Source organism: Oncorhynchus tshawytscha, unplaced genomic scaffold (genome assembly GCF_018296145.1).
Source record: "Oncorhynchus tshawytscha isolate Ot180627B unplaced genomic scaffold, Otsh_v2.0 Un_contig_4327_pilon_pilon, whole genome shotgun sequence".
NCBI classification, from domain to species: Eukaryota; Metazoa; Chordata; class Actinopteri; order Salmoniformes; family Salmonidae; genus Oncorhynchus; species Oncorhynchus tshawytscha.
In genome coordinates this window covers 148829-176445 of record NW_024609802.1, presented here as the reverse complement: position 1 = coordinate 176445, position 27617 = coordinate 148829, and the positions used below count along the sequence as shown (strand labels likewise).

Below are 27617 nucleotides of genomic sequence, written 5' to 3'. Positions count from 1 at the left end.
TAGTGGTGTATTATTCTGTTACTATAGTATTTCTAACTAGTGGTGTATTATTCTGTTGCTATAGTATTTCTAACTAGTGGTATTTCTAACTAGTGGTTTATTATTCTGTTGCTATAGTATTTCTAACTAGTGGTTTATTATGTTGTTACTATAGTATTTCTAACTAGTGGTTTATTATTCTGTTGCTATAGTATTTCTAACTAGTGGTTTATTATTCTGTTGCTATAGTATTTCTAACTAGTGGTTTATTATGTTGTTGCTATAGTATTTCTAACTAGTGGTTTATTATTCTGTTGCTATAGTATTTCTAACTAGTGGTTTATTATTCTGTTGCTATAGTATTTCTAACTAGTGGTTTATTATTCTGTTACTATAGTATTTCTAACTAGTGGTTTATTATTCTGTTGTATAGTATTTCTAACTAGTGGTGTATTATTCTGTTGCTATAGTATTTCTAACTAGTGGTGTATTATTTCTAACTAGTGGTGTATTATTCTGTTACTATAGTATTTCTAACTAGTGGTGTATTATTCTGTTTTCTAACTAGTGGTGTATTATTCTGTTGCTATAGTATTTCTAACTAGTGGTTTATTATGTTGTTACTATAGTATTTCTAACTAGTGGTTTATTATTCTGTTGCTATAGTATTTCTAACTAGTGGTGTATTATTCTGTTACTATAGTATTTCTAACTAGTGGTTTATTATGTTGTTACTATAGTATTTCTAACTAGTGGTTTATTATGTTGTTACTATAGTATGTCTAACTAGTGGTTTATTATTCTGTTGCTATAGTATTTCTAACTAGTGGTTTATTATTCTGTTGCTATAGTATTTCTAACTAGTGGTTTATTATGTTGTTACTATAGTATTTCTAACTAGTGGTTTATTATTCTGTTACTATAGTATTTCTAACTAGTGGTTTATTATGTTGTTACTATAGTATTTCTAACTAGTGGTTTATTATTCTGTTGCTATAGTATTTCTAACTAGTGGTGTATTATTCTGTTACTATAGTATTTCTAACTAGTGGTTTATTATGTTGTTACTATAGTATTTCTAACTAGTGGTGTATTATTCTGTTACTATAGTATTTCTAACTAGTGGTGTATTATTCTGTTGCTATAGTATTTCTAACTAGTGGTGTATTATTCTGTTACTATAGTATTTCTAACTAGTGGTTTATTATTCTGTTACTATAGTATTTCTAACTAGTGGTTTATTATTCTGTTGCTATAGTATTTCTAACTAGTGGTTTATTATGTTGTTACTATAGTATTTCTAACTAGTGGTGTATTATTCTGTTACTATAGTATTTCTAACTAGTGGTGTATTATTCTGTTGCTACAGTGTTTCCAAGGAAGAGAGGTTGCATGTGAAAACAGTGTTGATATTGATCTGCTATTCTTTTTTAATGATTTATTGATGACCAGACTTGTCAAGCGTCATTAAATAAGACCTCTCCACTTCACTACTTCACAGAGACACTACCATACTCCAAGTAACCGTCAACTGTCCCAACTGTCCATCGGACCAGGATTTGTCATATGTACGTGATGCGACCAGGAACAACACCTGGCTCTAGCATTTGGTAAACAAATAGTTTGACCACCAACTCCTTTAGAGTCGTCTTTGGCTGCTGTGAAGGTGTTGGTACATCCAAATCGTTGCTCTATTCTTTCCCAGCTTGAAGAGATGTCTTATGGAGTTGAGTGAGATGGTCGGTAGGGAAGCAAATCTTTTAGCAGACAAAGTGTTTGACCCCTGTTCCCACCACTATGATGCAGATTGTGTGAGTGCATGTGTGGGCTTTCTTATTCATTAGAGTGCATATCTGACTTATTCCACTATGACATTGTACAGAAGGAGCCAAACCGGTTGGACCCCTATTCCCTTCATTAAAGACACTAACCCAACTGGGAAAAGTGTGAAGACTAATTGTCAGATTGATTTTAGGGGACAAACCTATACAAAGCAAAGTATTAAACCTCTCCTCCCTATCTAGAGGGACAACACATTGGGAAACAGCTTGGGGGTGTCAGTTTAAGTGGACTAAACAAGGTATTTGACCCCTCGTACCCTCCCTAGGGGACATATCTGACTGAGAACAGCAGCATGGTCTGTCTGTACAGGCCAGATCTCACACTGTGTGTACGGTGTGTCTCTCTCTCTCTCTGTGTGTGATTTGACCTCTCATCTTTAGCAGGAGGGGGGAAAAAGAGTGCAAGAGATCACACTGGCAGCAGCGTGAGGTTTCCACTTGGAGGAGGGATACCAAGGCCAGTTTGACAGCAGTGGCAGAGAAAAAGGGAGAGAAAGTGTTAAGATGTTTCCCCTCATCTTTAGTCTGATAACACCGTAGGGGCTTATGGTGTAGAGGGAGGGAGGGAGGGAGGGAGGGAGGGAGGGAGGGAGGGAGGGAGGGAGGGAGGGAGGGAGGGAGGGAGGGAGGGAGGGAGGGAGGGAGGGAGGGAGGGAGGGAGGGAGGGAGGGAGGGAGGGAGGGAGGGAGGGAGGGAGGGAGGGAGAGCTGCAGAGAAAACTGTTTCTCTATCAAAAGTTCCCTCAGGCAGCAGAGATGGTGTGAGTTGTGATGCAGACTCCGTGTGGTGTAGTGTGTTACAGTGTAAGGCTGAGTGGAGTGAAACAAGCTGTTTTAAGTAGGGTGTATGCTGATGATATATAATGTGCTGTATAGAGCACTACTGGATAACGTGCTGTATAGAGCACTACTGGATAACGTGCTGTGTAGTGGGCTGTATAGAGCACTACTGGATAACGTGCTGTGTAGTGGGCTGTATAGAGCACTACTGGATAACGTGCTGTGTAGTGGGCTGTATAGAGCACTACTGGATAACGTGCTGTGTAGTGGGCTGTATAGAGCACTACTGGATAATGTGCTGTGTAGTGGGCTGTATAGAGCACTACTGGATAACGTGCTGTGTAGTGGGCTGTATAGAGCACTACTGGATGCTGTGTAGTGTACTAAGTAGTATGCTGGTTGATAGTGTTCCCTTACCCTGTCCTCCAGCCTGGCAACCTGTTCCCTGTAGAAGGCATCCTGTTTCTTCAGTTCCTGGTCTCTGAGCTCCAGCTGCTTGGCCTACACACACGAAAGAGAGAGGAGAGAGGAGAGGGGAGAGAAGAGAGATCAGAGGAGAGGGGAGAGAAAGGAGAGAGAGGAGAGAGAAGAGAGGAGACATTACTAGAGCATTCAGTCAACCATGGACACAGAAGAGACACAGGACACACTCGGGATAACTCAGTCAACAGCAGTTACAGGGGATAGAGAACACAAAAAATGGACAACACACTTTCCATTACCAGAGCCATGAGTGGATGTGGACGTGGGGTATTGGGGCATGGGTTATTGGGAAGTGATGGGGGATGCCAAGAGACAGCCCTCTCACTCATTGCCTTCTGCTACTTTCAAGGACATCGGTGTGTGTGTGTGTGCATCTGCAGAAATGTGTGTGTGTGTGTGTGTGTGTGCATCTGCAGAAATGTGTGTGTGTGTGTGTGTGTATCTGCAGAAATGTGTGTATCTGCAGAAATGTGTGCGCGTGTGTGTGTAGCCACACTGCAGTCTGACAGGGGAGATAGCATCAGACCAGGACAATGGAAGGCCTGCTCTCTTTATTTATGACCCTGTGATACCAGTACTGCTCTTTTCTACAGTGACCTTCAATAAACACCCATCTGACTCCAGCTGATCTCCCCTATGATACAAGACTGTCAGCTCTGAGGAAATCAACTTCAGAGCCTACACAAGGCCCTATACACTAAACTGCCAGAGGAATATATATATATATAATATGAGAGAGAGGAGACAGAGTGTGAGACAGAGAGATGGGGTGCGAGAGAGAGAGAGAGAGAGATGGGGTGCAAGAGAGAGAGATGGGGTGAGGAGAGAGACACAGAGAGACAGACACAGAGAGAGAGAGAGAGACACAGAGAGAGACACAGAGAGAGAGAGAGACACAGAGAGAGACACAGAGAGAGACACAGAGACACAGAGAGAGAGAGACAGAGACACAGAGAGAGAGAGACACAGAGACACAGAGAGCGAGAGAGACACAGAGAGAGAGAGAGACACAGAGAGAGAGAGAGACACAGAGAGAGAGAGAGAGAGAGAGACACAGAGAGAGAGACACAGAGACAGAGAGAGAGAGAGAGAGAGAGAGAGAGAGAGAGACACAGAGAGAGAGAGAGAGAGAGAGAGAGAGAGAGAGACAGAGAGAGAGAGACACAGAGAGAGAGAGAGACAGAGAGAGAGAGAGAGAGAGAGAGAGACAGAGAGAGAGACAGAGAGAGAGAGAGAGAGAGAGAGACAGAGAGAGAGACAGAGAGAGAGACAGAGAGAGAGACAGAGAGAGAGACAGAGAGAGAGAGAGAGACAGAGAGAGACAGAGACAGAGAGACAGAGAGACAGAGAGAGAGAGAGAGAGACAGAGAGATGGGGAGCTCAGCGCTCCAGTCTTACCTTCCGTGTAATCTCCTGAAGACAGAAAGCATTTAAAGAGAACGAGAGGAAGGAAGAGAGAAAGAAAGAGAGCAGAGTGCTGATAAAACGTTGAACATCTTCAAAATGACATTTCAACTGGTTAAGTATTCAAAAGCTGGGAGTGACTGACCACCACAACGCTTTATGCTTGAGCAAACATAAACTCATGTTTACTCACTCGCTCTCCATCTTTCACACATAGATGTAGGATCTTCATTTGATCTATAGTCACAGCTAAAATAATCCCTGTGAACGTTTAGTCCATAATGTTGCTTGATCGGTGGTTAGGCTATTAGCTGGACAAAAGTATGCTACATGAAAAGTGCAATACTGTTATTATAACCATGTGTTAGTGTGGGTTTTCAGTTAAAGCTGCAATAAGTAACTGCTCCTGTCTTCACCAGGGGTATTCAACTCACCCTAGGAGCCTGCTGGTTTTCTATTCTATCTGGTCATTAACTCCACACTACTGGTGTCCCAGGTCGAAAATCAGTCACTGATTAGAGGGAAACAATTAAAACATGCAATGGAACTGACTTCCAGAGTTGAGTTTGAGGCCTGTATACTATACTTGCTCGTTTTGTCACATAAACTGAACTTGGACTATGAGAATTTTAGACACCAGGAAATGGCGGAACAATTTCTACATAGAGCATCTTTAATTTATGGGAATCACGAAACTCATCTGCATTTCCTGCAAATTCTCAGCAACAAAAGTGATTCAATTAAGATCCTACATCTATGTACGCATTGAAAGACATACGGACTAACTGAACTAAATTGACTGACAGAAAGACTGAACTAAATTGACTGACAGAAAGACTGAACTAAATTGACTGACTGACTGAGCTGTGCTATGCGTGACTGTTAGAAGACAGGCTCCATGAAATCTAATAGTGTACTGGGCAGCCCAAACGGTGACCCTGTGTGCCAAAAAACTGTCTCCCTTCCACAGCTCAATCAAGCTTGAAACAGAACATCTCTGACAGGGGCGGGTAGGACTTTGTATCACCATGATTACAGATGGAGAAAGACAAAAGAAACACACACAGCAGAGCAGCTGTACTCACAGAGTGGGGAGACAGAACTGTGTAGTAAAAGGGAGACTAAAGGGACATTAAAAAAGGGAGGCAGTGACACAAATGTGTCCAGGGATTTTGTTTTTCTTCTCTGTGTGTCTGATCGTGTAGCAGGTGTTAAGAGTTTCTCTTTGGACTACAGTAGTTCATATGGTCTAATTCAGACAACACACACACTGCACGCTGTCAGGATTTCTTCCCACTGATTAACCCCATTCAGTGGCCCTAAAGATAATCTAATCATACTAAAGCCCAAACAATGGGACAGCCTTCCATGACCACCGATCCACTTTTGTTCCCCTAATGAAGAGGCTGTAGGGGGGAGAGGGGGGGGTGAAAGTGGAGACAAAAAGAAAAGGGAAGCGAACTTGAAAAAGGGAAGAGAGAGAATGAAAAGGGTGGATAAAAGGTGATTTATCATAGTGAGCAGTCAGGCTGACCACCGTTCCTCTGACATGCGGCCCTCAGTGAGCAGTCAGGCTGACCACCGTTCCTCTGACATGCGGCCCTCAGTGAGCAGTCAGGCTGACCACCGGTCCTCTGACATGCGGCCCTCATAGTGAGCAGTCAGGCTGACCACCGTTCCTCTGACATGTGGCCCTCAGTGAGCAGTCAGGCTGGCCACCGGTCCTCTGACATGCGGCCCTCATAGTGAGCAGTCAGGCTGACCACCGTTCCTCTGACATGCGGCCCTCATAGTGAGCAGTCAGGCTGACCACATGCGTTCAGGCTGGCCACCGTCTGACATGCGGCCCTCATAGTGAGCAGTCAGGCTGGCCACCGTTCCTCTGACATGCGGCCCTCATAGTGAGCAGTCAGGCTGGCCACCGTTCCTCTGACATGTGGCCCTCAGTGAGCAGTCAGGCTGACCACCGTTCCTCTGACATGCGGCCCTCATAGTGAGCAGTCAGGCTGGCCACCGTTCCTGACATGAGCAGTCAGGCTGGCCCTCACATGCGGCCCTCAGTGAGCAGTCAGGCTGGCCACCGTTCCTCTGACATGCGGCCCTCAGTGAGCAGTCAGGCTGGCCACCGTTCCTCTGACATGAGTGAGCAGTCAGGCTGGCCACTCACATGCGGCCCTCAGTGAGCAGTCAGGCTGGCCACCGTTCCTCTGACATGCGGCCCTCAGTGAGCAGTCAGGCTGGCCACCGTTCCTCTGACATGCGGCCCTCAGTGAGCAGTCAGGCTGGCCACCGCACATGCGGCCCTCAGTGAGCAGTCAGGCTGGCCACCGTCCTCTGTTCAGTGAGCAGTCTGACATGCGGCCCTCAGTGAGCAGTCAGGCTGGCCACCGTTCCATCTGACATGGCCACCGTTCCTCTGGCCCTCAGTGAGCAGTCAGGCTGGCCACCGTTCCTCTGACATGCGGCCCTCATAGTGAGCAGTCAGGCTGGCCACCGTTCCTCTGACATGCGGCCCTCAGGAGGGACAGAGAAAGAGAGGAAGTTGTGAGAACAAAGAGAGCAAGAGAGAGAAAGAAATAAAGAGAGAGAAAAGTAAAGACCAAGAGGCACTAAAATAGACAAATCCTCTCATGTTTGGGACCATGTCCAGGGCTGGTTTCCCAAAAGCCTCGTAGCACTAAGATCCTCTTAATTACTTATCTAAATGGATGAAAGGTGATCCAGGTGCTACGATGCGTTTGGGAAACCAGCCCTGGACATTACACCAAAGTAAAAGTACTGTATTTACAAACTTCTCTCATACTGTCTGCATCTGGCTGACAGAGCAGGCCTTAGAGACCCTACCGTCAGATTAAACACATCGTTTAGGGGGCTGAACGTCTCGCTGAATATCAATTAGCTGCCGGCGAATAAATAAGCGGCAGCCATGTTTTTTTAATTAGCAGAGTGCTGCAGTTTGGCCGCTGTATGAAGGGAGCAAAAATGCAAACAGTGTGTGTGTGTGTGTGTGTGTGTGTGTGTGTGTGTGTGTGTGTGTGACACAAGCACAATGTGCTGTGTCAGGAGCCGACTTTCATTCCAACTCCCTCACTCTTTAAAGACTTCTAAAGGAAGGTAAAGAGCAGAAATAAAAATAACTGCAGCATTGAGAGAGCTCAGAGTGTTGGGGAATGTGATGATGGAGAACTGCATTACCTCATAAGCATGTACACACAATTTCTAGTCAGGATTCATACGCTCTCCCAACTTTTGCACACCCTGAAAGATAACTCACTCGGTTTAGCTACAATTACAGAACTAATTAACAAATTGCTTTGATGACATCCTTGCATATGATGGCATTGCAAACAAAGCACACTAAATTGGAACCACTTCTTCCACAACCTTCTCTCAGTCTTTGACCACAACTGAGCCTGTCTATGACTGGCCCCATCCCTCACTACATCATAATCAATGCTCTCTCACTCAGGTAGCCCATCTAAATGACCGGTACAACACACAGGTCAGAGTTGCACGGTGGGGCCCATACATCACAGAGCTGCTTGACAGGGCCAGGTGACAAACTCATTCTGATGCGGTGCACTGTCCGCTCCAGCAGGCAAAGGGTCAGGGGTCAGGCCAATGTGACCGCTGGCTAGTGTCAAATGGCTGAGGAACAGAGGTGGTGTGAGGGAAGTGAGAGATGGAGGGAGGAGAGGGACAGAGAGAGATTACGGGAGAGAGAGAGAGGGTGTCCAGTGCAGGTCAATGAATATGGATGAACATGGCAGAAAGAGAGGTGAATTTGAGTTGTCAAATTTGGACGAGGTGAATATTTGAAGACTAGTCAATCAATAACAAACAAGCAGTGCCGGCAAACAACTTCACTACCACACACACACACTTCATTCACCATGCGCACACACACACACACACACACACACACACTAGACATAAATCCACCCACCCACACACACACAAACCACCTCCTAAACCCAATACGCCACATCACCCACCACTATCTTTAATGGTATCATCCACAGATCAAATCAAAATGATGGCAGAGGATACGATGTCTCTCTTACTGGCAGCATTACAGCAACATATTACACTGAGTGGCTCTTAAACATCAGGAGAGAGCAGCCCTTCTGTTAGGAGTCCATTGGCTCTCCCCACTAGTCATTCTACCACCTCGCTAATTGGACTTAAGAGGCAGAGTTCTACAGAGGAGCAGTGAAGTTCATCACCAGCTATTACTCTCTCTAGGACAGGTTATATTGGACACCTATAATGATGGCAGATATACGATGGCCAGTAATCAACGGAAACTCCCTTTTCCCCTCACACACACACAAAGGAGAGTTACATTTAATTCATTCAACTTTCTCGATATCTGCAAGCACGCCACGGATGCCAGACACACACACACACACACACACACACACGAACGTCATCGAGGTGTGGCAGAGACCCACAGGCCTAAGTGTCTGACCCACCGTGTGGGTCTGTCTGGAGCAGTGAGTAATGGATAAGGATGCCTCTGGAGGTCAAAGGGCAGACCTGGGCAGGACAGAGGGCGTGTGTGCTTTTGTGTGTGTGCTTGTTTAAAGACGCTCATCACTCATAAGTCAATAGCTCAATGGCTGTGAGTAGAGCTCACATTAGGCCTGGTCTACAGCAGCTGTCCTTAAATCAGTGATGGGGGCTGATAGAAAGAGGTTACCCCCCCACCCCTGGTCTCTCACCTAGACCCTGCTGCCCCTAGTGTCTATGCGACATTAAGATCAATACAGACCACAGGAGGCTGCGGAGGGGAGAACGGATCATAATAAAAGATAGCAATGGAGCAAAGGGAATGTGTTTGACACACAGTGACAGACACAAGTTTGGACATACTCTCAAGGGTTTGTCTTTACTCTGACTATTATCTACATTGGAGAATAATAGTGAAGACAAAGCTGTCAAGGCAAAGGGCGGCTACTTTGAAGTATTCAAATATATTTGGATTTGTTTAACACATTTTTTTTAACACTATTAGTGTTATTTGATAGTGTTCATGTCTTCACTATTATTCCACAATGCAAAAAAATAGTAAAAATAAAGACATTTTTAAAGAGAAATATGTGCCTTGGTATTGATAGAGGACTGCTTTTCAGCAAGGTGCCGTGTTCCTAATGAACACCATAACTAAAACATTCCACTAAAACGTCTAGGCTAGTTAGGAACATAACTCAATTCATTTCCATCCATTTGGAATCATTTAAGGAATATCACTGAACTACTCATGCTTGGTAAAATGATCAATATTACATTGATTCATGAGCTGATCAGCAGCTCGTGTTGTAAACCGACTGATTGATAATCCTGCGTCTGAGTTGCCTTCATCTCCGTCTCGGCTCCCCTGGGGCTTGTGGAAAGGGGGGAGAACCTCAGGAGGATCCTACCCATCTGTCACTTTCAGCAGACGCTAGTGTCTGAGGAGGCCCTGGTCGTTCATTACCTCCATGGTCCTGAAGTGTGGACAACAACCACACAAAGACCAAACTAGAGCCAGGGCTCTATGGAGCCATCCACAACAATGGGGAGAAAAAGACACGAGGATACAGAGTGGTGGGAGGCAGAAAACTCCCCGGTTACGTCTCAAATGGCAGCACATCCACCAAAAAGTACACTACTTTGGTCCTGAACCCTCGTGGAAAATGTAGGGAATAGGGTGCCATTTGGGACGCAGGCCTTGACCTGAGTGTAGAGGACACACTGTGTGACGTGAAGGAACAGGTTTACTGCCTTCAGAGGACAGACTCCCCTGGGGGACTGGGAACAACAGAAAGAAAGAGGGGGAAAACAATACGGAGAGGGTCAAAGTGATGCAGGGAGGGAAGACAATGGAAGGGGTTGACAGAGAAAGAAAACGAGAGAAGGAGAAAAGCAAATGGCAAAAGAGATGGATGTGGAGAATCTGCTGGTGACATTGGGACCTCACTCTGGTGCTGCCGATGTAGCAGCCGGCCGCGACAACAGACCTCCGCTGGCCGACCGGCCGTGACAACAGACCTCCGCTGGCCGGCCGGCCCCTACAACAGACCTCCGCTGGCCGGCCGGCCCCTACAACAGATCCCCGCTGGCCGGCCGGCCCCTACAACAGACCCCCGCTGGCCGGCCGGCCCCTACAACAGACCCCCGCTGGCCGGCCGGCCCCTACAACAGACCCCCGCTGGCCGGCCGGCCCCTACAACAGACCCCCGCTGGCCGGCCGGCCCCTACAACAGACCCCCGCTGGCCGGCCGGCCCCTACAACAGACCCCCGCTGGCCGGCCGGCCCCTACAACAGACCTCCGCTGGCCGGCCGGCCCCTACAACAGGCCTCCGCTGGCCGGCCGGCCCCTACAACAGGCCTCCGCTGGCCGGCCGCCCCCTACAACAGACCTCCGCTGGCCGGCCGCCCCCTACAACAGACCTCCGCTGGCCGGCCGGCCCCTACAACAGACCTCCGCTGGCCGGCCGCCCCCTACAACAGACCTCCGCTGGCCAGGCTGGCCCCAGCCTCGGCACAAACAGACCTCCGCTAAATCACATAGCCACCTCTTTACAATGATCAGATTTCCGCTGGCCGGCCGTTCCCACAACAGACCTCCGGCTGGCCGGCAGGCATTTTCCCCCTCAACAAATCACCCCAGACCCCCGCTGAACCAATTATATTTGTGGCCCAACTGACAGTTTGGCCGGCCCCCCGACAACAGACCTCCGCTGGCCAGGCTGCAGCCCCCCTACAACAGACCTCCGCTGGCCGGCCGGCCCCCATACATTCATTTTTTGATTATGACCTCCGCTGGCCGGCCGCCCGGCCCCTATTTTTGTATACAGACCTCCGCTGGGTTACAGGTTTTTAAAGCCCCCCGACAACAGACCTCCAATGGCCGGCCGGCCACCATACAGACCGCTACAACAGACCTCCGCTGGCCGGCCGCCCCCTACAACAGACCTCCGCTGGCCGGCCGGCCCCTACAACAGACCTCCGCTGGCCTTCTGTCTTCCCAGCCTCGGCACTCCTTTTAAACAGTTTTCATCCTTAAATCACATAGTTACACCTCTTTATGTTAATGATCAATTATTTTTTGCTTCGCGCCACTATTGTTCCCACACCCTAAATTCTTCTTTGAGGCAGGCATTTTCCCGCCTCAACAAATCACTGAACCAATTATATTTGTGGCGCAACTGACAGTTTGGTTTAAAAAAATTATAGGGGCCTCTACCAGGCTGCAGTCACAAGTAAATTCATTATATAGATTATATCAGCACCCACCAGGCTATAGTCATAAGTACATTCATTTTTTGATTATGACATTTCTTATCCATGCATGCATCTGGATTAAAATGAGTGTCTATTTTTTGTATATTGGCTTTTTTTATGCTATACAGGTGTGGTTACAGGTTTTTAAAGTTTCATTACATCATTATTTCACAATATGCTACTGAAAAATCACCATACTGACCGCTTCAATAGACCTCCACTGGCTGGCTGACCGCTTCAATAGACCCCCACTGGCTGGCTGACCGCTTCAATAGACCTCCACTGGCTGGCTGACTGCTTCAATAGACCTCCACTGGGCTGGCTGACCGCTTCAATAGACCTCCACTGGCTGGCTGACGGCTTCAATAGACCTCCACTGGGCTGGCTGACCGCTTCAATAGACCTCCACTGACTGGCTGGCTGACCGCTTCAATAGACCTCCACTGACTGGCTGGCTGACCGCTTCAATAGACCTCCACTGACTGGCTGGCTGACCGCTTCAATAGACCTCCACTGACTGGCTGGCTGACTGCTTCAATAGACCTCCACTGACTGGCTGGCTGACCGCTTCAATAGACCTCCACTGACTGGCTGGCTGACCGCTGACCTCCACTGACTGGCAATAGACCTCCACTGACTGGCTGGCTGACCGGCTGACCGCTCAATAGACCTCCACTGACTGGCTGGCTGACCGCTTCAATAGACCTCCACTGACTGGCTGGCTGACCGCTTCAATAGACCTCCACTGACTGGCTGGCTGACCGCTTCAATAGACCTCCACTGACTGGCTGACTGACTGCACTCCACTCAAATAGACCTCCACTGACTGGCTGGCTGACCGCTTCACCCTCCACTGACTGGCTGGCTGACCGCTCAATAGACCTCCACTGACTGGCTGGCTGACCGCTTCAATAGACCTCCACTGGCTGGCTGGCTGACCTCCACTGGCTGGCTGACCGCTCAATAGACCTCCACTGACTGGCTGGCTGACCGCTTCAATAGACCTCCACTGACTGGCTGGCTGACCGCTTCAATAGACCTCCACTGACTGGCTGGCTGACCGCTTCAATAGACCTCCACTGACTGGCTGGCTGACCGCTTCAATAGACCTCCACTGACTGGCTGGCTGACCGCTTCAATAGACCTCCACTGACTGGCTGGCTGACTGGGCTGACCACTTCAATAGACCTCCACTGGCTGGCTGACCGCTTCAATAGACCTCCACTGACTGGCTGGCTGACCGCTTCAATAGACCTCCACTGGCTGGCTGACCACTTCAATAGACCTCCACTGGCTGGCTGACCGCTTCAATAGACCTCCACTTTCTTCTTACTCGCTTGCTGTGTGTTCATCCATGTTACTTACTCACCTCCTCTGGTTTCCCTCCCTTCTACATCTGTCCATTCTTCTCCCATCCATCACTCAATACCTCAGCACTTCTTCACCCTCTCCATATGGTTCCAATACCTCTGGTGTACACCCTGCAACCTCCACATAACTCTCTCCCTCTCCCCCCTTAAAAAGATCTAGTGTCATTAGCTAGACCAACTGTTCACTTCCAAAACAGACTCATTAATATGATTTATCCTGCAGTTAAACCATGAGAGAGAAGAGAGAAAGAAAAAAACAAGCTAACAAACAAGCCGGGAGAGTGGAGTGAACGCTGGTCGCCTGGGTGTACGAGGGAGCTCACTGCGCAGTACACACACACTTAACACTAACAGAACAGTGACCCATCTGGCCCACTAGACTTCTCACTCCTGCTCGCTTCCCTGACCTTCGGACACTCAACAGCTAGACAATTAAGGAGCGGTGGGCAATGTCTCCTGGGGCCTGCAGCAATTATCAGAGCAGTTTAATAACCATGCTGTTACTCTGTGCCATTACTCTGCCAAGAGAATTTTAGATTCTTCTAATGTAAAAAAAGACAACGTATGACAAAACAAAAAGGTGAGGAAAAATATTCATACACCATCTGTTTCCAGATCCCTCTTGAGCAAGGCTGATTCTGATTCCATCTCAGCTTCAGAAACTTTTACAATAACTAGCGTTTCAAAAATACTCCAACATCACCCGCACCGCAGCCGCCCGTTGCTTCCGAGGCTGTAAATTGACTTTACAAGCACTCTGTCAGAAAGCAGCTTTCCTGACACCTGCATTCATCCATCAATCCAAGCCAGCCATAGATCAGCTGCCCGCTTCTGGCAGCCAGCCATGCCAATTAGCTGCTGGGGTGAGGCAACTGCGCCCGCCACTGCACGTGCCAGCCACAGGTCCTGCCAATTAGGTCTGACCTCTGCCTGACCAAATACTGGCGCTGACACATTGGCACTGCGTGTGGGCATCACAGTCTGGATGTCTGGATGGACCAGGGCAGAGTGGGCAGTAAGTAATGGCTAGTCAACAGGCACTCCCAGAGAGAGAATGTGGCACACACACAGCAGGGATTCATATCCTTTGATTGGATGTCAGTTGCCTATTAGCGCTAACACACACACACACACACACACACACACACACACACTTTCGGACTCCAACACATAAAGCCCTTGTGAGTCCCCCAGATAAAGAGAGGCAGGTTTGCAGAAAGAGCAGCACCTCCAGTGGCACGGGAATGAGACAGACTGACTGGCTTCTGAAGGACACACTGCTAACATGACTGACCCCTAAAGCCAAGGACACACGGCTAACATGACTGACAGCGAAAACCAAGGACACACTGCTAACATGACTGACAGCGAAAACCAAGGACACACTCCTAACATGACTGACCCCTAAAACCAAGGACACACTGCTAACATGACTGACCCCTAAAACCAAGGACACACTGCTAACATGACTGACCCCTAAAACCAAGGACACACTGCTAACATGACTGACCCCTAAAACCAAGGACACACTGCTAACATGACTGACCCCTAAAACCAAGGACACACTGCTAACATGACTGACCCCTAAAACCAAGGACACACTGCTAACATGACTGACCGCTAAAACCAAGGACACACTGCTAACATGACTGACCGCTAAAACCAAGGACACACTGCTAACATGACTGACCGCTAAAACCAAGGACACACTGCTAACATGACTGACCGCTAAAACCAAGGACACACTGCTAACATGACTGACCGCTAAAGCCAAGGACACACTGCTAACATGACTGACTAAACCTAACTCCAGATGTTACATATGCTCCACCATAGCTCACAAGGTTAAGGAATATTCAGTTGAAGAGGTTTCTGAAAGAGACATATATTCTCATCTAGGGACACAGAACTAACTAGCATAGAACCAAATATAGCACACCCCTTTCCATTTATGGTGACAGTCTGTCACAAGACAGACTATATTCTATTGGATGCCGGGCAGACTTGCCTCTCGTATTACACCATGTAGTAGTAGTCTTCTTCCCCTGTTTATCTGACTCCAAACTAAAAGACACGGAGCTGGATTCTTCCCCTGTTTATCTGACTCCAAACTAAAGACACGGAGCTGGATTCTTCCCCTGTTTATCTGACTCCAAACTAAAGACACAGAGGAGGATTCTTCCCCTGTTTATCTGACTCTTCCCTGTTTATCAAACTAAAGACACAGAGACACGAGGAGATTCTTCCCTGACTCCAAACTAAAGTTTATCTGACTCCAAACTAAAGACACAGAGGAGGATTCTTCCCTGTTTATCTGACTTTCTTCCCCTGTTTATCTGACTCCAAACCAAAGACACGGAGGAGGATTCTTCCCCTGTTTATCTGACTCCAAACTAAAGACACAGAGGAGGATTCTTCCCCTGTTTATCTGACTCCAAACTAAAGACACAGAGGAGGATTCTTCCCCTGTTTATCTGACTCCAAACTAAAGACACAGAGCTGGATTCTTCCCCTGTTTATCTGACTCCAAACCAAAGACACGGAGGAGGATTCTTCCCCTGTTTATCTGACTCCAAACTAAAGACACAGAGGAGGATTCTTCCCCTGTTTATCTGACTCCAAACTAAAGACACAGAGGAGGATTCTTCCCCTGTTTATCTGACTCCAAACCAAAGACACGGAGGAGGATTCGCTCCATGCATTTCTCTTGCTCCCTGGTGGAATCTTTTTTTTGTTGAAAAAGGGGGAGGCTGTTTTTCAAATGCCACCTACAAGTCCATCCAATTCAAAACCCAGCAAGTCTCCTCTAATACCTGGGGAATTAAATTGTGGTCCATTATCAGCAGGGCCCAGTAGGCTGTATGTACAACGCAACAGCATTTGAAGTACACGTTTGTGCAAAGGGGACATTTGCTGGAGACGGCACTTTTTCTAAGGAAGAGAGGGAAGGAGAGAAAGAGGAAGGGGAAGAGAGAAGAGTGGGAGAGGGGTGGTGGTTGTGTAAGCTTAACGGAAGTCATTTTCAGGCCAGCCGAGCATCAAATGACAGTTTAACTGGAGCATAGGTAGATGTTACGCTGGCAGGGAGAGAAGATGGGCTTGAGGGAGACCGAGGGAGTGCAGTCGTCACGCGTTACATTAAACCCCACTGTTAGCTAGAAAGAAAGGACTTCATGCCAACTCACATTAAAGCCTGGTTATATTGATAGGGCAGACAAACAAAGACAGAGATTTAACCTGGCTACCGCTTCACACTGCCATTATATCATCAGACTGCCATCATCAAGATAATAAGATACTGATAACTATGACAACAGTAATTGTGGTCCATTCAGTTAAAGTGGGAAGATAAACAACAGGAGTGTATAATTGGATGCAACATATGAGATGGGATAACAATCCACAGGCTTGGAAGTCCATTCTATTTCTGTTCAGAGGAGCCTTCAAATAACGGTCTAGAAATCAACAACCGTTTGTTCTTCACGTCACAAAAAAGCAATGCGACCGGTAACGGCGTTATGAAAAAAGCAAACACCTGCTGCTATTCCACCGACTTCTTTACAGAAGTGAAGAAAGGGCGGCCATTTTACACTTTAAGCGTATATTTTAAAAGGAGGGCTTTTTTGAGGGGGACAAATCCACCACTGTGGACCGTGGAGCTCAAGATGGATGACTCTGGGTTTGATTGAAATGTCTGCCTTGGGGTTGAGCCTGTGTCTGGACTGGAATGGTGTGGCTCGTGATTGATTGGCTGTTCTGAGAGTTTTCGACTCCGGAGGGCAAGAATCGTTGAAAAGCAAAAAGGGATGGAGAAGTCTATGATTTCATTGTAGAGCAGACACACGGACGGACATGCAGACTGTGACTGTGTCTGGTGGCGTATGTCATACGTCAATGTCCTTTTCTCTTCCTCATTGGTTACCATTCACAGCATGATTAGACTAGACTGAAGTGGATTAGCCTAACATTCACACTGCTACTGGTCAGGAAGTACTGTGCTGGTTTGCTTAAAGCTTACACAGGCATTATTCATATTCAAATCAGCGAGATTAATAATGATGTGTTTTTTGTGTGGAATTTAACCCATCATTCCTTCAGGACTGAGATACGAACCATCAAATGGCTGCAACATACTCCACTTGAATAACATACCGGTAACTCATCAACAACAACAAACGGGACTGTTTTGAAGTGCTTTTGCTATGATATATTCATTTCTGCGAGAGAAAAAAATCCCATCAAAAAACGCACGTCCTTTAAACCACTCCATTGCGTCCGGTTATAGAAGACTGTACTACAGTTGAAGTGTTTTTTCTATAATGAAACCCCTTCTATCCATGTTGCCTCCAACCTTTACACACACATCCGCCTGAGTGGCAGGACCCACGTGAGCCTTCACACAGTGGCATGTTCCCCAGCTATAGGACTGGTACATACGACTGCTGCCTGCTGATAGAACAATAAACAATGCTTAGCGCTTCCTAGTTTAAATTACAGTGGCAGCACCTTAGGGCAGGGGTGTCAAACTCCTTCCATAGGGGAGTATCTGCTGCTTTTAGTTTTTTCCTTTCAATTTGTGTCCAATTAAAGACCTAGACAACCAGGCGAGAGGGCTTCCTAACTAATCAGTGACCTTAACAAATCAATCAAAGACAAGAGAGGAGTAAAAACCTGCAGACACTCGGCTCTCCGTGGAATGAGTTTGACACCTGTGCCTTAGGGGAATACAGTTACACAAGGGAAGCAGAGAGAAGTGGGAAGTCAGGGGGAAACGTCTTATTAACGTCGCAGGAGCAGGGGGAACGGTTTTATTAACATCGTAGGGGGAACGGTTTTATTAACATCGTAGGAGCAGGGGGAACGGTTTTATTAACGTCTCAGGGGGAATGGGTATTATTAACATCGTAGGGGAATGGGTATTATTAACGTCGTAGGAGCAGGGGAATGGGTTTTATTAACGTCTCAGGGGAATGGGTTTTATTAACGTCTCAGGGGGGGAATGGGTTTTATTAACGTCTCAGGGGGAATGGGTTTTATTAACGTCTCAGGGGAATGGGTTTTATTAACGTCTCAGGGGGAAATGGGTTTTATTAACGTCTCAGGGGAATGGGTATTATTAACGTCGTAGGAGCAGGGGGAATGGGTATTATTAACGTCTCAGGGGGAATGGGTTTTATTAACGTCTCAGGGGAATGGGTTTTATTAACGTCGTAGGAGCAGGGGGAATGGGTATTATTAACGTCCTAGGAGCAGGGGGAATGGGTATTATTAACGTCCTAGGAGCAGGGGGAATGGGTATTATTAACGTCCTAGGAGCAGGGGGAATGGGTATTATTAACGTCGTAGAAGAGGGGAAGCGGTAATTGAAATGTTCTGAAGAGACTAGTGGGAATAGTATAGACTAGTGGGAATAGTATAGACTAGTGGGAATAGTATAGACTAGTGGGAATAGTATAGACTAGTGGGAATAGTATAGACTAGTGGGAATAGTATAGACTAGTGGGAATAGTATAGACTAGTGGGAATAGTATAGACTAGGGGAATAGTATAGACTAGGGGGAATAGTATAGACTAGGGGGAATAGTATAGACTAGGGGGAATAGTATAGACTAGCGGGAATAGTATAGGTGTGTGATAATGCGCTGACGCAGATCCTCAAGTCTGTGTACTGGACTACGTAGAGATACTGTGGGTTGAACGTGTGATAATGCGCTGACGCAGATCCTCAAGTCTGTGTACTGGACTACGTAGAGATACTGTGGGTTGAACGTGTGATACAGGCAGCACAAAGGTCTAAAGAAAAACACAACAAATGCTTTGAGTTTGGAAGTCAACATCCAGTCAACCTCCAAATCACAGAACTCTATAGTCATAAATTATTCTTAGTCATAAGGCGTATGGCTATCAATGTTAGAAATAAAACAGGAACATCCAGACTACTAGCTTATACAGTCTTGTGTGTGTGTGTGTGTGTGTGTGTGTGTGTGTGTGTGTGTGTGTGTGTGTGTGTGTGTGTGTGTGTCCACTCAGGCTTAAATGGCCATCGAGGCAATTCCCCTGGAAGGCCGCGTAATTGGTGGCTAATGCCTTGGCGGTGTTGCCATTACAGGATGGCGTGGGGAGCATGCGAGCACAGTACACCTCTCCCACTGTGTGTGATGTACCGGGGGTTCTATAGGGCCCTGCTGCCGTGGCGACGTGACATGCATCCTGATGAGAAGACCAATCAATACCTCGTAGAATCAGGAGACTGAGGAGAGAAAACACAACAACTAGCGCTTTCTTCTACCGCTCCAGCCTGACTTATGTAGAGCTTATGTAGGCTAGCCTCTATACCCGGTCCTTACTTCTTCACCTGCACTCCTCTTCCTCCACTCTGTTTCTCTTCATCCTCTCTTATTCACCTGCTCTCCTCTTCCCATCCCCTCTTCATCCTCCATCACCTAGTATTCCAATCACTCCCCTTACAACCCGTTTCACTGACATTCCTCCATGGAATAAATCCAGCCTCTCTCTGGTTATATGCTGTAACGCTGTAGCACAGTATTTTCTTCCCAAGATTTAACAATAAGACCAAGGTGTTTCTTTATAATTGGGAAGAAAATATACTTGCTGTAATAGCAAAGCAGCACTTTTTGTAGATCCAGGGACAGGTTTGCTAAGAACCAAATCCCACAATAGCGTAAGGGTTGCAGCCTTGCAGTGGTGTGGGCTTATAGAGAAGACATTTAAAGCTTCTCTAACCGGTAATGTAGCACAGGTTCCTCTAGCTCAGTGGCTCCCAACCTTTTCCTTTCTAGGGACCACCAAATCACCATCAAAAGCTCGAGGACCACCATTCCCATAGTGTTAGAATTGTTTTACATTAAACATCTTAGCGGTCAAATTTAGACCTCATGTTATCAGTGAATGTAGCAGATGAAATATATTACAGATGGATGTTTGTATTGTGAAAAGTAATGTAAAACTGTTTATAACAGGTTGAAAACCACTGCTCTAGCTGAATGTAAAATGGTGGTTCCATAGGAACACCATGAATGATCAAGCTGGGCTTTATCAATGACCAGAGAGCATTGATTTGATAAATGTGCTCTGCTAAGTGCAGGGCGGTGGTACGGCAAATGACTTCACAAATCATCTCTGAAAGCACCATCTAGGCCGCAACGTGGGCTTAGTACAGCAACCATGCTGCTCCCAAGGGCCCGTTTTCAAATCCTTTGCGACAATTTGACATTTCCCATTACAAACGCGTTACGTAGTGTCCGTGTCATGCGATGTAAAGGTAACACACTGATTGACCCATGTTGGAACGATACATATACACAGTTAGGGGTCATCACCAAAGCGTTTCATGTGCTCCATGTGTAAATGTAGCTTGCATCTATGCCAACCTCATATTTAAAATGTCTACAGAGAAATACATTATTCAGAGTGTCTGTACATTATTCTGAATATCAATCATGAAGTCAGAGTGAACATACTTCTGTAATGAAACTGATTATTTTTTCCCCATTTAAAGCACGGTGCTACTTCAAAGACAGTTGGGGAAGTGTCTTGGCGGCTGAAGAGAGACTGGTAGATTCCCAAATGACACCCTATTCCCTTTATACTGCACTACTTGTGACAAAAGCAGTGCACTAGAAAGGGAATATGGTGCCAATTGGGACGAGGCCAATGAGGAGAGAGACACAGCGGTCCCAGAGTTAACACCGAAAAATGACAATGAGGGAAGAAGGCGGGCGACTAGGCTGTCTTTTAAAGGGAAAAGTCCATTTCCAGTTGAAAAGAACAGCGGGCATATGAGAGGACTGACAGCCTTGACAATTACATGAGTAAAATGGGCGCAGACTCGGTGATAACCCCTCGGATTCTATTAAACTCCAGAACTCTAAATGAATTCTCAAACAGGGAAATCATCACACACTTTCTGCTAAAAGAACAGACTTTCCCTCCTCTTCTGCTCTTTACTCCAGTGTGAGAGAGAGACAGAAACAGAAGTGTCAAAAACAATGTTGTCTGTGTGCAAATATCTGTGAGAGTGTGTGTGTGCTCAATTTGCATGTACCCACTCATTTTAACACCCAGCTCCAGTCTCCTGGGACACCCAGCTCCAGTCTCCTGGGACACCCAGCTCCAGTCTCCTGGGACACCCAGCTCCAGTCTCCTGGGACACCCAGCTCCAGTCTCCTGGGACACCCAGCTCCAGTCTCCTGGGACACCCTCCAGCTCCAGTCTCCTGTCTCCTGACACCCAGCTCCAGTCTCCTGGGACACCCAGCTCCAGTCTCCTGGGACACCCAGCTCCAGTCTCTTGGGGGAGCGTGTTAAAAGATGGTAAAGGCCCAGGGTTACACCCAGCTGGAGCCAGTAAAATAGTTTTATACTGTCTCTCTGTACACCCAGCTGCCAGTCTGCTGTGACCTGTTCTACAGTCAGTACTGGGGTGAGCTGTTCTAAAAGATGGTACCGGCCCAGGGTTTTGTACTAAAATAGTTTTACCTGCCGCTGTCTCTCCTGTGTATTACTGCCAGCTGCTGTGACCTGTACTATAAGGACCGCCGCTGCTGTGACCTGTACTACAAGGACAGTACTGCTGTGACCTGTACTATAAGGACAGTACGCTGCTGTGACCTGTACTATAAGGACCGCCGCTGCTGTGACCTGTACTATAAGGACCGCCGCTGCTGTGACCTGTACTACAAGGACTGCTGTGACCTGTACTATAAGGACTGCCGCTGCTGTGACCTGTACTACAAGGACAGCCGCTGCTGTGACCTGTACTATAAGGACCGCCGCTGCTGTGACCTGTACTATAAGGACCGCCGCTGCTGTGACCTGTACTACAAGGACCCGCTGCTGTGACCTGTACTATAAGGACCGCCGCTGCTGTGACCTGTACTACAAGGACCGCCGCTGCTGTGACCTGTACTACAGGACAGTACTGCTGTGACCTGTACTATAAGGACCGCCGCTGCTGTGACCTGTACTATAAGGACCGCCGCTGCTGTGACCTGTACTACAAGGACCGCCGCTGCTGTGACCTGTACTATAAGGACTGCCGCTGCTGTGACCTGTACTATACAGGACTGCTGTGACCTGTACTACAAGGACCGCCCGCTGCTGTGACCTGTACTATAAGGACCGCCGCTGCTGTGACCTGTACTACAAGGACCGCCGCTGCTGTGACCTGTACTACAAGGACCGCCGCTGCTGTGACCTGTACTATAAGGACCGCCGCTGCTGTGACCTGTACTACAGTACAGTACTGCTGTATACTGATAGTTCTCTCTGGTGGACAGAAGCATGTAACAGTACTGGTAACTTAACGTCTGTCAGATGTCATGTCTCACCTTGAACCTTAACCCAGAGCGCAGGTTTTTCCTCACTGATCATCTGGACAAATCACCATTTCACAGGTGTTCACATCTTACGAATTTCAGAAGGGGAGGGGACATTTGGCCCACAGACTTGCCCAGAACTCACAAAGAGAGGGAGGTGGAGCTACCGCCCTGCTTCCGTTCCCCATTGTAGTATCTTTTGGAACACGTTGGCCCCCAGAACTGGAGCCCTGCCAACTTGTTGTTGTAAACACATGCCAACTTGTTGTTGGCAGGGTTACAGTCCATATGACTGATCTGAGCTATCCGGACATTATTTTAAACAGCACCAAGAGAGGACAGACACTTACGATACATGGCTGGTCCTATCCCTCCCTCCCTCCAAAAAAATCATTAAATTAAAGATGACAAAGAACAAAACAGCTCTCTTCACAGATGCTGAAGGCGTAGAGAGTCCCCGCTCTTCCTCCCCACCTCCCTCACTTTTAAATTTTTTCGATTGGATCGTCGTTCCGAGCGAGGGATCCCTGATACAGTCATCCTGCGGCGTGGTGGAATCGCGGCACGCCATGGCGTCTCGGCCACCCAAAATGATTCATTTTTCTATTACAGCAATGAGCGTGTGAAATGAGCTATATAATCAATAGCGTAGGTTTGTAAACAGGGCCTGTTCTCCGGGGAGCGTGTTGTGCATGTGTGTGTGTGTGCGCCGGTTGTGAGAGAATCTGTTGGCTGTCAAGGCAATGCAGGGATGACGCTGGTCTTGCTATATGTTTACAAGGGCTATTTACAGCAAATAAAGCCATAACTCTCTAAAATGAGGGTGGCTTTCTCAGACACAACATCATAAAGGAAATAAGGGGACAGTGAAATATAAGAGGGCCCTGTAGGAAGATCAATTTCAGTTTAACCTAATCATATAGTGGTGATCATCACAATGATATGGTGGAAGTGAAAACCCTCATTTCTCAGGTCTCTGAGGGACTAGCGCGCGTGTGTGTATGTTCCTTCATGTGTGTCTAGGAATAATCAATCATTTGGCGGGTGCTTATATTTGTCCTGTTACACATTTGTATTAGTGTGTAATGCAAATGCTCTTATTGCGTGTGTGTGTGTGTGTGTGTGTGTGTAAGGGGTCACACAGGTCAGACGGCTCTATAGACTTCAGTTCACGGCTATGCTCACACACCCGACATGTGTCACCGCTCCAGTCGTGACCTGTCAATTACCACATATGGATGTATGGATGTGTGTGTGTGTGTGTGTGTGTTTAACCAATGATGGAAGGGAGCAATATTTAATATGAAAGAAGTGTCATTTCTATGCATTCAAGCTAGAATACAAAAATACTTGACTGGTTCCTGCTAAACTGCCCAATTAACAGTGCAGCCATTTAAATTCTAACCTCCTGTACCTCTTCCTGTCCTCAGAAGAGTATTAACAGCACTGGAAGACATTTGCTAAGTAGTTTCAACAGAAGTTATATGAAGGGCACAGCTCCAAGATCCAGACAAAATGTGAATATCATCTGCAGATGAAAAGCTAACAAGTGGTAAAACTCGGAAATGTTGAAATGTAGCCGACTGGTCATGTTTCAGTGGAGTACAGTATAGCATTAGGATGCCCAGCAGAACAAGATGTTTTACAGATACTAAGATAATACTATATAGTCCTCATGTTTCAGTGGAGTACAGTATAGCATTAGGATGCCCAGCAGAACAAGATGTTTTACAGATACTAAGATAATACTATATAGTCCTCATGTTTCAGTGGAGTACAGTATAGCATTAGGATGCCCAGCAGAACAAGATGTTTTACAGATACTAAGATAATACTATATAGTCATCTGTTTTGGTTATGGGATGGTCCCACCTATGAGGAGCACAGTGATCATCACCCTGGTTAAAGAGGGAAATGAGCTGCCATCAGGGCCATTACAGTCATCAACCCCTAGCTAGTGGGTGTACAGGCATTTGTTCCAGCCCAGCACTAAAACACTTCATTCACCTAATCAACATCTGGTCTTGATGACTGTGAGAGTCAGTGTTAGTGCTGGGCTGAGACTGGAACAAAACCAATTGACGAGGGAGGGGGGGGGTTGGGAAACGGTTGGAGGGGGTTAGGGACTTACGTAAAGCTGGGTGCGTAGCCTCTCGTCCTCAGCGCTGACCTTCTCCCTCATGACAGCCTGTGTCAGGGTATTATGGGTCGTGGCTCTCTCCAGCTCCAGGATACGACCCACCTCATCCTTCACACTGGCCTGGGCCTCAGCCTCAGCAAAGGATGCAGCATGGACCTTCTCCTCCTCCAGCCTGACAGAGACAGACAGTTAACATTTACAACACTAGACAGACGCACATAAGCATACGAAAGCAGACACGTACACACACACACACACACACACGATATACACACAAACATACACAGCTCAAGTTTATGAAAACTGAAAAGTAGTGTGTGTAATTATGAATTATAATTTTAATGAGTTTGATAGTCACATTGTTTCTTGTAAGTGAATATCTCAGGAATAGTTAAACGAGTTGTCAGGACTATAATAATTTGTATCACATTAAATAAGAGCTCATCAGGAAATGTCCTCTGTAGTGGCCACCCAGATGCCATAACTATGTTATTCACCTAAATGAAACATTAGTTCCATAAATGAGCCTTTTAGCCCATACGTGTCCTCCTATGACTTGGACGTTATGGTGAACACTCACTAGTCTTTCCCTCTCATTTTAGTAGATGTACTTTGCCGTAATGATCTGATCACACCATGCAACGAGGAATGTAGCCGACAGTCAGAGAGGGAAAATGGACAGTGTTGATAGGCAGGTGAACTGTCCAAACTGGTTACAAGGTAAAAGTGGGAGGCGGGATTAGGTCGTCTCCTGTCCTCCTTGCTTGGCAGAGATCTCAGAAAAGAAGGCAACTTCATAACATAAAATGTACTGTATATGCCATATCAAATAATCAATTGGACTTCCCGAATGTAGTATTTTAGCTGTGACAGAATGTACATTTTTGTTGTTGTAGATTTGCGTTATTCCACAAAGTTCTATCAGGTGCTGCAGTGAGTGGGAGGGGGCTGTATAACCACGTGACGTAGCTCTACCTCACTCTCCCTGAGTGAAAGAGGTGAGCACTTTGACAGACAGTCCAATGAGTCAGAGGGGTTTAGGAACAGGCACATTTTGCCGTTATTCCTCTTTAAATCCACAAGCTGGTCTTGTGGTTCGCCAGCTGGCAGAAAGAGGGCGACACTGAAGACTTTACAGTTGAAAATGACAAAGGGTCAAAAGAAAGGTTATATCAGAAGATGATCAATTGAAGTTTGAAAGCGATGATGCAGTAGGTTTTTCTAACCAAGTCTGGCTTTGCTTTGAAATGCCTCAAAGCCCTAAGTTGAGATTCATTTAGAGTGACACTTTCCTGTGAAACCCCCCCCCCCGGACATATTTACATAGGAAGAGTGCAGTGTTATTTTGAGCTGGTAAACCTGCACACACTTCCCACCAGGCAGTTGGAACGATGCAACTTTTTGAAGCGTCACTAGGCATTAGATTCTTATAGTTGCCTGGCAACACGTTCATCGCTACACTGCGCTGGTGTGATTGGTGAAGGAAGGTCCCTGAACAGTGAGATCCAAACTGTTCAGAATCAAACACACCAGCCTAATATACAGTGCATTCATAAAGTATTCAGACCCCTTGACTTTTTCCACAATTTGTTAGGTAACAGCCTTATTCTAAAATGTATTACATAGATTTTTTTCCCCTCGTCAGTCAACACACAATACCCCATAATGACATCACAATACCCCATAATGACATCACAATACCCCATAATGACAAAGTAAAACCTTTTTGGGGGACATTTATGCAAATGTTTTCAAAAATAAATAATTTACATAAGTATTCAGACCCTTTAGTCAGTACTTTTTGAAGCACCTTTGGCAGCGATTGCAGCCTGAGTCTTCTTGCATATGACGCTACAAGTATGGGACATCTGTATTTGGGGAGTTTCTCCCATTCTTCTCTGCAGATCCTCTCAAGCACTGTCAGGCTGGATGGGGAGCGTTGCTGCACAGATATTTTCAGGCCTCTCCAGAGATGTTCGATCGTGTTCAAGTCCGGGGTCTGGCTGGGCCACTCAAGGACATTCAGAGACTTGTCCTGAAGCCACTCCTGAGTAGTATTGGCTGTGTGCTTAAGGTCATTGTCCGATTGGAAGGTGAACCTTTGCCCAGGTCTAAGGTCCTGAGCGCTCTGGAGTGGGCTGTCATGTGCCTTTTACTGAGGAGTGGCTTCCGTCTGGCAACTCTACCATAAAGGCCTAATTGATGGAGTGCTGCAGAGATGGTTGTCTTTCTGGAAGGTTCTGCCATCTCCACAGAGGAACTCTGGAGCTCGGTCAGAGTGACCATTGGGTCGTTGGTCTCCTCCCTGACCAAGGCCCTTCTCCCCTGATTGCTCAGTTTGACCGGGCGGCCAGGTCTAGGAAGAGTCTTGGTGGTTCCAAACTTCTTCCACTTACGAATGATGGAGGCCCCTGTGTTCTTGGTGACCTTCAATAATGCAGTAATGTTTTGGTACCCTTCCCCAGATCTGTGCCTCGACACAATCCTGTCTCGGAGCTCTATGGACAATTCCTTTGACCTCATGGCATGATTTTTGCTCTGACATGTACTGTCAACTGTGGGACCTTATATAGACAGGTGTGTGCCTTTCCAAATCAAGTTAATTTACCACGGGTGGACTCCAATCAAGTTGTAGAAACATCAAGGATGCTCAATGGAAACAGGATGAACCTGAGCTCAATTTCAAGTCTCATAGCAAAGGGTCTGAATACTTACGTAAATAAGGTATTTCTGTTTCAATACATTTGCAAACATTTTTTAATACTGTTTTCACTTTGTCATTATGGGGGATTGTGTGTAGATTGATTACATTATTTTTTCTCATCAGTTTTAGAATAAGGCTGTAACGTAACAAAATGTGGAACAAAGGGTCTGAATACTTTCCGAAGGCACTGGAAGTGAAGTAAAGACACACTGAACCACTGAGGAGAAATGTGGGTGTGATTAGCCTACAATACTGACTGAGGAAATATCAAATCAACTACGTTGACCTACGCTCTAAAATAGAACTTAAA

General features: G+C 46.6%; 1 protein-coding gene across 6 annotated transcripts in view; it reads right to left on the bottom strand.

The window, feature by feature from the left end:
• chchd3a (coiled-coil-helix-coiled-coil-helix domain containing 3a) overlaps positions 1 to 27617 on the bottom strand; it is a 96014-nt gene that overhangs the window by 35485 nt on the left and 32912 nt on the right. For 4 of the 6 annotated variants that reach the window (XM_042318329.1, XM_042318334.1, XM_042318331.1 and 1 more), the window contains exons 5-7: positions 24595 to 24775; positions 4481 to 4495; positions 3017 to 3100 (exon numbers count right to left, since the gene is read on the bottom strand). In XM_042318329.1, the coding sequence (XP_042174263.1) occupies positions 3017 to 3100; positions 4481 to 4495; positions 24595 to 24775 (280 nt within the window). The remainder of the gene's footprint in view (positions 1 to 3016; positions 3101 to 4480; positions 4496 to 24594; positions 24776 to 27617) is intronic. The other 2 variants (XM_042318330.1, XM_042318332.1) reach the window with 1 other exon arrangement.